At 41.6% G+C, this 11,520-nt stretch overlaps 2 protein-coding genes across 2 annotated transcripts in view; one reads left to right on the top strand and one right to left on the bottom strand.

Annotated features, from left to right (window-relative positions):
* Positions 1–291: 291 nt before the first annotated feature.
* On the bottom strand, positions 292–1,954 carry ap4s1 (adaptor related protein complex 4 subunit sigma 1). The gene is made up of 6 exons (XM_008314725.3): positions 1,670–1,954; positions 1,202–1,342; positions 992–1,078; positions 823–891; positions 728–739; positions 292–525 (listed from the first exon to the last, which is right to left on the bottom strand). Exons 2-6 carry the CDS (start codon positions 1,337–1,339, stop codon positions 397–399), a joined length of 435 nt encoding a protein of 144 aa, XP_008312947.1. The 5' UTR covers positions 1,340–1,342; positions 1,670–1,954; the 3' UTR covers positions 292–396.
* A 577-nt stretch (positions 1,955–2,531) lies between these two features.
* The window catches only part of strn3 (striatin, calmodulin binding protein 3), a 13,182-nt gene continuing 4,193 nt past the window's right edge, over positions 2,532–11,520 (top strand). The window contains 8 exon segments of the mRNA XM_025055659.1: positions 2,532–3,320; positions 8,813–8,916; positions 9,802–9,875; positions 9,993–10,071; positions 10,522–10,683; positions 10,781–10,916; positions 11,043–11,178; positions 11,281–11,520. The exon segment at positions 11,281–11,520 is cut by the window's right edge and continues 160 nt beyond it. Of these exon segments, the coding sequence (XP_024911427.1) occupies positions 3,051–3,320; positions 8,813–8,916; positions 9,802–9,875; positions 9,993–10,071; positions 10,522–10,683; positions 10,781–10,916; positions 11,043–11,178; positions 11,281–11,520 (1,201 nt within the window). The 5' untranslated portion in view covers positions 2,532–3,050.

Genomic DNA, 11,520 nt, shown 5'->3' with positions numbered 1-11,520 from the left:
ACAAAAAAAATCATTAAAATGTCTAAAAAGTATGAAGGAAAGATGATTGTCCTGTCGTTCCTCCTCCTCAACTTTACTTTTACCTCCGGTGTCGGCGACAAAAAAGCCCATCTTAAAAATAGCGGTAGTCTTTTCTAATATCGTATTTACACAACTTATTTTTAAATAAATTATTATTTAATTATATTAAATACATATAATATATAATAGTGTCATTAATAATAATTATTAATTAATAATTGTCCTCTTTTTGCTTCTTAGAGAGACTGACAAAATTTCACAATGGTCAAGTTGTTTTTAAACATTTATTTACAGTTTTGAGCAGAACACATTTCTAAAGTGTGAAAACTTTAATTAAAAAACAAACAAAATGAGTCTTCTTCAACGCGGTGGTCTTCAGCCGTCAGCCATCTTGTCCAGTGCAGTGAGTGGGGCCAGGATGCGGCTCTTGTTTGTTTCTACGATGTGTCCGTTCTGAATAATCTCATCCAAAATGATGTGGACTCGATCCAGATTGAACATAATCTGTAGGCTTGTTATTAAAGGAAAAATATAACATGACAAAATAAAGTAACTACAGCAATGTTTAAAACATACTTTTCCACTGGATCTGAGAAATACACTTTGGGGGGAAAAAACATCTGATACTCAATGCTCCAGTTTACAGGACACCGTATATTTAAAATCTTTAACCACAGCATGACATCAGCATGTTGATAAAGGATACATCCAGTTCACTCTGTGGAGAAACAAACACACTTAAAGAAGAATGCTTTTTTTAAAATCCACAAGTCAGAGGATTTGCCGTGTCTCTACACTCACCACTCTGCTGAAATATTTATCCAAAACTTCAACAAAGTTGTGGACCAGCTCGTAGATGGACAGCTCATTCTGATGAGACAGGTGGTGGACCACATTATCAAGCACACTGTCCACCTTTGCGTTATTTAATAATAAATCAACAAATACACCAAGTGTGTTGACGACTCACTTCTGCATCTGTGACCCCAACCACGATGTACAGAGCAGCATACTGACGATAGATGAGACGGAAGTCTTTGTATTCTACAAAGGAACACTGAAAACACCAGGGCAGAAAATAGCGGACAGGTGAATAAGAGTCTGCACCATATTTGGTATGTGTGTATAAGTGCTTTTTGTTTATTTTTATTTTTTTAAAATCGTTTCACTATTTTGATACCTGCTCCTTGTTTCGGCTCAGACAGAAGCGCACCACATCGGCCTCGAGGGCTGCCCTCTTAGTCAGCTCCACGGGTTGATAATATCTGGACAATCTGGTCTGACCTTGACGGTTCACCATCAACAAAAACTTTATCATCCTCTGCAACACAAATAAACAGTTGGACGGATAGTTCATACACCTTTACGGGCATCACTTAACACGGTTATGTTTAATATTTTAATTATTATTTTTATTATTTTATTAAAGTCTTACGTTTGAAAAATTGTATTAGGGCAAGCATTGACTAAAATCCAAGCCCTGGTCTGACAATTGAAAAATCATTGTAAGGATTTTTCTGGAACCCGATAATCGGTTATGGAAAATTCCAATAACACAATTTGACATTGAATATATTATACATAACTCAGTTCAAAACATTGTTTTAAATTGGGTGTGATATAACAGTAATAAAGATTGGCCACTCACCTAGATTCCGTGTCTGTAAAGAACCTAAAAACAAACAGCATGCTAATTTGAAGCTAACAGCTGTTAGCTTACTTACAAAATACACTACCTAAAACAAGTGTACCTCCATTTATATAACCACAGATTTAGCAGCCTGCTATTTCGTAAGCTGGGTGAGAATATTAATCTAAAACCAGCGTAAATAAGTTCTAAATAAACGTTATGTTTCCGTTTACAAAAGAAAAACAAGGTAACAGGAGTTTTAGCAATTTCACGCACGCGCAGTTACTGCACCGGTGACGCATTCACAGGCGCCTTCAAAAGTCGTAACAAGTATTTAAAACAGACGATCTTAGCGTATTAAAATGAATAAACCAAATATGAAATGACACTGAGAAATATAGAGCATATATTATTTTATATAAATTCTAAAGCACAACCACGTAAATAACTTTAAGTACGACTAAGAAACTATAAGGTAATTATAAGAAAATATATAATATAAAAGATTATAAAAGATTAATATATTACTCAAAATTTTCAAAACAAAATAACTACGAGTTATTTTGTCTTTTTAATTTTCCACAAGTGCTTTTGTTTTTATGTCTCGTTTTTATTTTTTAAGAATTTTCGAGTACATAAGTCCCATTATTAACTAAAAACAAACAATTTTCCTTTAATAATAGTTTACGTTATATTGTTTTTGTACCTAAGATACAGCTTAGTCAAAAAAGATAAAAACAAAGCAAATATATGTGTATATACGTAAGATGGCATTACGTAATAAAAATACAATTTCAACAAATATTCTTAAAGGGGTTTGTAATTCTATCATCTAACAGTTTTGGTGAATGAATTGATTATGAATATGCAACGAAACATTTACTTTATTGCTTTAAGATCCCGGCGGTTAACTGTGCTGTTCCAGTATTGTGCCACTGAGGGGCGGCAAAGGTTTTAAATCGCTCGTCTTGATCAAACATGGGAAATGTGTGGCATGAGATCGAGGAAATTGAGTTTTCTACTGTTTATCCCGGTACGTGAACGTCACGTAATGTCCAATGACAGGGGAAAGTAATCGGGATGATGTGTCCCATCATGCAGCGCGGCCGGGTTCTCCCCCAGCGATCGTCGAATCCATAGAGAGAGCAGTAATGGCGGTCGGTTAGAGCCCGCACACACGCACTCGAACAGAGACTCTGCGTCCTCAGTCAGACGCTATCAGCACAGCCCTCTCGGGGCAAACCATCTTACACACCGCGGAGAAACCTGAGGCGGCGACACTGGGCCTCGAGAGAGACGGAAATAAATTAGTGGTCGGCCAACACCGCTGCTGTTTCTTCTGCTCGGGACTTTCCTCCCACTTTTGTGAAAAAAAGAAAGAGGGAGTGAAAGAAGAAACATGGATGAGCAGCCCGGCGGAGGAGGAGCGGGCGCCGCACGACAGCCTCCGCCGCAGCAGCAGCTGGGGAACAATAACGGCTCTAATCCACCACTTGGAGTAGGAACGGTAGGCAGCGGTGGAGGAGTCATGGTCCCGCATCAACCGGATGACCTGCCCCGGCCCCAGCAGCAGTACACAATCCCCGGCATCCTGCACTACATCCAACACGAGTGGGCCCGCTTCGAGATGGAGAGAGCGCATTGGGAAGTTGAGAGGGCCGAGCTCCAGGTTAGCACTTAGCTAATCCTAGCATAGTATGATCAGACACACCGAAAACAGAGATGAGGTGTCGCCATAACTCTCTGCAGCATAACAATTCACAACAACAACAACGGAGCATGTTCTTTACAGCATTTATTACATATCTTGTTCATTTTAGCCAATATGAAGAATGATATATATGCAAAAGCCAGAGGTTAGCGTCCCACTGACATCGCCGGGAGCAGATGGCCGTAAGACTATGGTTAGCGGTAGAGTTTTCTGTTTGTGCATTTAGCATTAGTGTGATTTAATGGCCATATACACACAAATTGAGTTTGTTTGGGCCTAACTGCTTAAGTAGAAGTTCACGTTGCTGTTCGCCAGCTCACAAATGTACACACAAACACACGCCATTTTGGTTGGTCACGCTAGCAGAGTTAGCTAAATTACACCTAACTGTAGTTCAGGCAACATGACAAAATATACATATGACAAAACTACTCCTAACTACTACAGTACATAAATATAAGAGCATCAGAAACGGATAGGATTATTTATCGTCTAGATAACACCTTTTAATTCAAAGAGTGTTAATCACTGCTAAATCAGTTCAATAAAGTTTCTTTTGATAACATACAATTGTTAGCTCAACCTTAATTTTAATATTTAAAAAATGAATAATTCAACATTCATCCTCACAAAAATATATGTCTGGTATAACGTTTTCATTCAAATCAGAAAAAACGAATATTGTTGTGCTCCATCCAAAAAGTTAGAAGTTAGCTTCTGTGATTAGCGGCAGTGTGTAAATGCACTTGTTAGAAGTTAGCTTCTGTGTGTTGACTGATTAGCGGCAGTGTGTAAATGCACTTGCTGAAAGGTGCAATACTTCATTTGTTCGTCACAACACACCCTGGAGTGATTGTACTGAGTGAGTCTGACTGCCTATGCCGTGCTCTGACTTGTCTGACGGTGACCCTGGATGCCTCCAGCATGACTCGGCCAACGTTCCTGATAAGAGACAATTACATATGCCAATGTGTCAACATTCCTGTGACTCACAGGTTGAGGAACAACCAGCCATCACATGTTCTGCTGCTACGTCATGAATGTTCAAATTAGAGTGTCATTGATCTAATCCTGGTCCAGAGTGTTGGACGACTTGATAGATTTCTTGTTTTGAAAAGTGATGCACCTAATTTTCCTAGCAAACATGTTATGTAGAAATAGATTTGCTGTACTGGGGCAGTGAGGAGGCATTTGTTTGTGTAATTAGAGAGTGCTGTTTGAGTTGAATGAGTTTCAGTGATAGGAAAAGGAGATTGTGAATAGTTAGAGGTCCAATTTTCACTCTGTACAGTTGCCAGCTGTTTCAATGTGGAACTGCCTGTTTATTCTGATGTGGCTGGGTTCAGACTCATTTTATGGTGTGTTTTTGTCTTAGCGGTAAAGTAACTAGAAAAGTAAAATGGTATGTGGAAAGTACTAAAAAAGTGCCTGAATTTTGAGCAGGGAAAGAATTGAGATCTGGCTTTTGGTGTCAAAAGTGAAATAAATCAATACAATGCAGCAGCAAAGATGTAAAGGATCCATTAGACAGCCATTGAAATTGACTGGTGGCTGGTAGACTCTTTTGGCCAGATGTACCTTGAAAAGAGTTTTTGTTTTTTCTCAGAGGACTTCCTCTGTAAAGGTTAATTCAATTACACGAGGCTAAAAATACAGCACATGAAAGATAAGCTCACTATCTGTACAGCTCTGGATCCCTATGACTTCTATTTTGGAGTAGCTGCAGGAAACATGGCATTTGTGCCAGTTCATACTGGATGTCACTGGGTATTGAAACATTTGTTGTGTTGTCAAACCTCAGTGTTTTCATCCTTTATTGTATCTACATTTCCTGGCTTGCTTCTGCCCTGGGGGAAATGGGGATGGGGGTGGGTTTGGTTTGGTCCTCGGAGATAAATCTTTAAACACAATAAGAGAAGAAGCAGTACACTTATATACACACACATAACAACTCATTCCTTCATTTCACCCCACTGTGACACAGGAGCAACGAACACTTCGGCTGTTTCATCACAACTGTGTATGTAATTTAACTTCTTGCAGTGACTACACACCTGAGCTCTCTTCACTTGTCTCTAGAATAGTCTTTATTGTACCTGAGGCTCTACCAAATTGAATTCATGTAGTATAAATCATAGAGATGTAGGATATTATCAGATGACCAATAATATTGGTCAGATATTAGCACAAGTATGTACAGTAATTCTAAGTATCTTATCCCTAAGAATTGTTATTGTTTTTTCCTCCAATAACAAAACCCAATAACATAATGTCTGGGGTTCACCCAGATGATGTGACCTAAAACATTGTTTGGCTGCATGTACCTGTATGTATTATAAGTGTTTGGACAATATGGACATTGTTTGTATTATTGTAAGTGTTTGGACAATATGGACATTGTTACCATGAATAACAATCCACAGAGCAGGTGTTTTGATGAAAACACTTCTCCATGTTGTCCTGGACGTCTGTCAAGTTACACATTTAAAATGACTAAGACACCACTTTTCTTCATACCTGCATTGTAGCCAAAAGGTCAAAGGTCATTTTAGAGATGCTTGTGGGTGTTTGATAAAGAGGGTATTTCTCTGCTACGCCCGGCTGTTATTAGGAGTTCTGGCCTAGTGGGCCCTGCTCTGACAGGTCCAGTCCAGCTGGACGCTAAATGTAGACGATCCTGAAATAACTCAAACACACACACACACTCACTCACTCTCTCTGAGAGTATGGCACAGTGAAGGAGAGATGGTTCAGACCATGTGATGGATTTTGTTTACTTGGCGTTTCTCAGTGAAGACTAAAGTGTGTGTGTGTGTGTGTGTTAATGGTGGAGTTGTTCTGGAGCCATAAAGACCACCCAAAATCCCCCTCCAACCATCAGCCAGGACCATGATCTCTCATCCTGGTAAAACTGGGTCGGTGATTTCACCCTCAAACACACACACACACAGAGTGGCCTTTTGGTCATAATCATCAGTCTTTTGTTGTGACATCACCTCAGCTCCCATGATTCATGTGTGCCAGGTGCACAGAGACAGGAGAGCTGGAGCTGCTCACTGTCTTCAGCCTGGGACACACGGTCCTCAGCATTCATGCTTGGACATCAGAAGACGCCAGGCTGTCGATCCATTCATAACAAACTCTCACCATTTGCTGTTTAGTTTCACACAGTTTAGATTTGAGTTGATGACGACGTGAGCGAGCGAGTACTACAGCAGTCGGACAGAATGTTGGACTTTCTAGCTTTTACTCTGCCACCCCTCACTTTGCCCCATCGCTGGATTAAAAGATAATTCCTAAAGATGATACTCTTGTTTCTGGACACACATATGTCAGTGGTTTATTTGGGGACTGTGGATCAGTGGGAAGAGAGGTGGACCTTTACAAAGAAATCCTGGGTTTGAATCCAGCTGCTTGCATGGGCAAGACATTTAATCCGCAGTGCCAGTGCCTTAGTGCCAGTCTCAGGCCTGGATAAATGAGTAGGGTTATGTCAGAGAAGGCATTCAGAGTAACAGGAGTGCCAAATGTTCCCCTGAGGATGATCTGCTGAGGACCACTGGAGCAGGGAGCAGCTGAACCTGATTCTTCACCATTAGAAAACATTGATATCATGATTTCAAACTCATTCATTTATTTTCAAAAGTTAGTTTTCCCGCCTGTCTGACCTTGGGTAATAAGTTTTTTTATCTCGTGTCTCCAGGGCGTCCCCTCGGTGAACACTTCTTTTCCTTAAATAGTGTCTCTGCTGATCATTAACTGTCCTTCTGTGTCAGAATGTTTTAGATTAAATTTCCTTCCTGTCAGTTGAAGGCCTGCTGCATGAATCCATGCTGCCTGTAGATTTGTGTGTGTGTATGTTGTGGCATGTCAGTGATTTGGGGTTCGTTGTGGAGCTGTGGCTGTCAGTCAAAGACGCAGCCAATCAGAGCAAAGGTTTGTGAGAGCCCTCTGTGATGTCATGAGCCGAGTTCTCTGTCACTCAGTCTGTAGAGAACCTCTCATTTCTCGTCGTCATGGTGACCTGCATGAGAGGAAGTCCCCGCCTCTTCTCCCCCAGTTTACCTTTGGAACCCCCCCTCTGTTGCTATGGATACGCTGGCAGACAGCTCTGGGAGTGTGTGTGTTGGTAAAAATAACCCTGAGTCTCTGACAGTGCTTGGTTTCAACAGCAGCTGCCAAACATAAAGAGAGAGACGGGCTACAGGACAAAGACAGACAGATGGACAGGCAGAGGAGTAGATGTGAGCGACAGAGGCAGAGAAGACACTGGCATCAGAGACTGGTGCTGAGACGAGAAGAGACATGGAAAAAAGACATGGACACTGACAGACAGAGTGAAAAGAACATCTGACTAGTAAGGACACGGACAGACAGAGTGAAAAGAACATCTGACACAGTGACGGTCAATGAGAGGCTGGGATGATGAACCAGACAGCACACAGATTGACTGAAGACAAAAGGACATGAAGATGTCTCTGGTTCCCACTCCAAACACATTAGAATAAAAGACAGATTCCAGGAACTTCAGGTTCTTGTAGAACTACTTGTTGTCATAGTTTCTTTGTGACCTTGAGAAAGAGGGTGAAAGGGTAATAAAAATGAGGCTCCAAAGATGAGGTGAAGACGACTGAGGATGGAAAATTGTGCGGTCGATCCTGACTAAATATCTGAATGGATTAGCAGGTCTACTGAAACCATTACAAGTTTGTCCCAGACTAGCTGGATCTCCTCACAGACTTTCAGTACGTTGTTAAGATTCAATTTCACATGTTCTACAGAACCTAAAGAACCACAGCCGACCTCAGACTAGGACAGGAAACTCCATCACCAACACAACAAGATGATTCAGAATCAAGTATTCATTTTTTTCCTCCTCCTCCCTTTGCCTTTTCTCATCCTTCTTGTCCTATTTCTCTTCTTATTTTTCTTGCTTCTACTTACCCTTCTATTTTCTCTTCTTATTCCTCCTCCATTTTTTTTGTCTTCTCTGTCTTATTGATATTCCTCTTCTCCTCTTACAGCGGCTCATCTTCCTCCATTTTCCCCTGTCCTCTGTCTACTCCACTGTTAGGCCAACTATTTTCTTGCCCTACACCAGGACTAGTCTTCCCAGTTTTCTGGCAGCTCCATCTCCAACATCTTTCCTCCAGTATCTCCACTCTCTCTCCTCAGCTCATATCCAAGCCCTCTCAGCCTTCCCTCTCTAACTTCATGTCCACCTTATGTCATTTCTGGTCCTGTCTGTCTGGTCACTCCCAGTGCATATCTCAACACCTCCATCTCCTCCAGCTCAGCCAACTGTCTGTAGACCATACGTTTAAGTCCACAGTGTAATCAGCAGGAGTGGAACTGGGTGGACCTGTAATTCCACGTGTTCTAACCTGTTCATATCTATGCTGTGTGAGGTGAGCTGTGATGAGTGACTCGGTGTGTGTTTGTGTGTTTAGGCCAGGATAGCGTTTCTACAGGGGGAGAGGAAAGGTCAGGAGAACCTGAAGAATGACCTGGTCAGAAGAATAAAGATGTTAGAATATGCTCTAAAGCAGGAAAGGTAAGAAAACACACTGTCACTTATGAGCAGCAAAGCAGACGTGATGTGTAATTTGAGATGCGCCACCATTTACAATGATTTTGGCCAATTCTGATTACAGATTGTTTCAGGAAGTGTGACTTGCCAATACCAACTTTTGCTTTCCAATGTTGATTTCCTATAATTGACGGCATAATCAAAAAAACTCATTACAAGTAATATATTCAAACATTTTCCATAAACCCCACACAGTACAACAGCTTTCAAAAATAAAGTACTTGGTGACTGGAATGAGGTAGTAACTGAAAATTATTCCTGTGAAATCAACTTTCTGACAAATAATAAAACTTGTGTAATAGATGTGCGTAACACAACAAAAACATCAGCATTTGATGTTATTTTGTAGTGACTTAGTGAACTATGAACACTGCATTGCTTCTTTGTTTCCCTTGTCCTAAAGTAAAAAGTCTAAGTCCATATACCAGTGTGACTTTAATCTTTATTAAGCAATAAGTTCAGTGGTGTAATAACTGCCCACATAAGCAGGGCAAATCCATATTTCTTGACCATTCGTCACCAGTGTTTTTGTTTTTTACTGACAAACGTTTCCTTTTTTATCTACCACATAAATGCCCTATCAAACTGAGCTAACGCTCTGGTAATGCTACGTCTGGGGTAAATGTCAGCTGTGTTTGCCTGGATGATGGTGTTTTAAGTTTCAGTTTGTTGTTCTGAATGACTTTGCAGCCAAACCAGCAATAAACCAGCCACTCTGCACCGATCATGTCAAAGACTGTCTGATCTCAGCACCGATCATGTCAAAGACTGTCTGATCCTGATCAGCTCAGCTCAATATTCAATCAACAACGAATGACAATAACAGTTCTGTTCTTCTGATTTCTTCAGGGCGAAATATCACAAATTAAAATATGGAACAGAGTTGAACCAAGGCGACATGAAGATGCCCAGCTTTGAATCAGGTACGTCAGGTCTCTGTCTTTATAATGAAAGATGTTCAAATAACAGTTGAAATTGATCATTCATGCCTGACCCCAGGTCAGTCTGTAGTGACTGATCCAACAACTTCTGTTCCTCAGACACCAAAGACTCTGAGGTCTCAGCTGTTCCTGCCAACAGTCAGCTCACCTGGAAACAGGGCCGACAGCTGCTCAGACAGTAAGAACAAACACACACATACAGTTTTATGGTGCCCTTTGGGGACCTCTGCCCCAGGCATTAATGGACAATGATCTGAGCTGATCATGTACACTGTTACACATTACTGCTCTGCAGAGCTGCACTGTACACTTCACTTGTATTTGCCTCAAAAAAAAGAATGAACTGGGAAGACAGCGATTTAGGTGCACAGTAAAGATCACAGCATGTGACCTCCTTGTGTGCAGATCAGTCAAGTAAAATTTTTACAATGGAATTTTTTTTTTGGATTTTTTTTAACTTCCTCTAGCAGCGTTTTAATTGGCAGCATATTTAATCATGCCCATATAATTCCAGAAGGAGGCGACGTCTACAACAATCATTTAACGTAGAGACTTGTTCTGTTTCTACAACGCTGCTGGTCGTACCTGCTTCTGTAGTGAAGATCTGTGTGTGTACGTGTGTGTGAAGGTACCTACAGGAAGTGGGCTACACAGACACCATCCTGGACGTACGTACACAGAGAGTACGCTCTCTGCTCGGTCTCTCAGGGTCTGAGCAGAACGGGTCGGTGGAGAACAAGAACCTGCAGCATCTGATCAACGGGACGGAGAGACGGCGAGACAACAAGAGGTGAGACGTCAAACACACACACACAGCACACACACAGCACACACACAGTCATCTGGAGTCGGAGGTCACACTCACACATGACTGTTTGAGCATGCAGGAGTCCAAGTGATGTTCTGGAGACCTTCAACTTTCTGGAGAACGCAGAGGACAGTGACGAAGACGAGGATGAGGAAGGAGACCTGCTAGATGACATCAGCACAGGAAAACAGAGAGGGAAGAAACACAAGAGCAAGGCATGTACACACACACACACACACACACACACACACACTGATTTCCTTCCATTATTTTGTGTCTGCTGTTCTTCTGAGTCTTTTTTGGTCTTTTTCAAATTCTCTCTTCTACATTTTTACCTGTAGGTCGGAAACGAGGGCTTGGCGTCGGAGGATGATGCCGACACAGAGGAGGCTCTGAAGGAGTTTGACTTTCTGGTAACGGCAGAAGATGGAGAGGGAGCTGGAGAAGCTCGCAGCTCAGGAGACGGGACAGAGTGGGGTAATAGCCTGATTCATAGAAATCACAAGAGGTCAAAGGTCAAGAGTGATTGTTACAAAGTGGAGAAGGTCTAGGTTTTAGTTCCTCGTCATCTGTCTGCAGCGGAGCCGCTACCGTTTCCTACTGGAGGTGGGAAGTCTTTCCTTCTGGGCGGATCGGAGGACGTGTTGGAGAGCGTCCTGGGTTTGGGCGACCTTGCTGACCTCACAGTCACAAACGACGAAACAGACTACAGCTACGATGTGAGTGACACAAGCAGATTACATCAATAAATGTCAACCGTGTCATTGTCCTTTAACGTGAGGATTCCTCTCTCTTTAATGCGAATTCTTAGCTGCCGTC

Source organism: Cynoglossus semilaevis, chromosome 1 (assembly GCF_000523025.1).
Source record: "Cynoglossus semilaevis isolate Cse_v1.0 chromosome 1, Cse_v1.0, whole genome shotgun sequence".
NCBI lineage: Eukaryota > Metazoa > Chordata > Actinopteri > Pleuronectiformes > Cynoglossidae > Cynoglossus > Cynoglossus semilaevis.
Note: the sequence above shows the minus strand (reverse complement) of the source record. Positions and strands in the feature narration are given on the sequence as shown.

What these genes read in the sequence shown, in the direction of transcription:
- ap4s1 (XM_008314725.3), bottom strand. Translation starts at nt 1,339, where the DNA reads ATGATAAAGTTTTTGTTGATGGTGAACCGTCAAGGTCAGACCAGATTG. An exon ending in TGAGCCGAAACAAGGAGCAG is followed by an intron (nt 1,079 to 1,201) that starts GTATCAAAATAG and finishes TGGTGTTTTCAG; the next exon opens with TGTTCCTTTGTAGAATACAA. An exon ending in TTGGGGTCACAGATGCAGAA is followed by an intron (nt 892 to 991) that starts GTGAGTCGTCAA and finishes CTGTCTCATCAG; the next exon opens with AATGAGCTGTCCATCTACGA.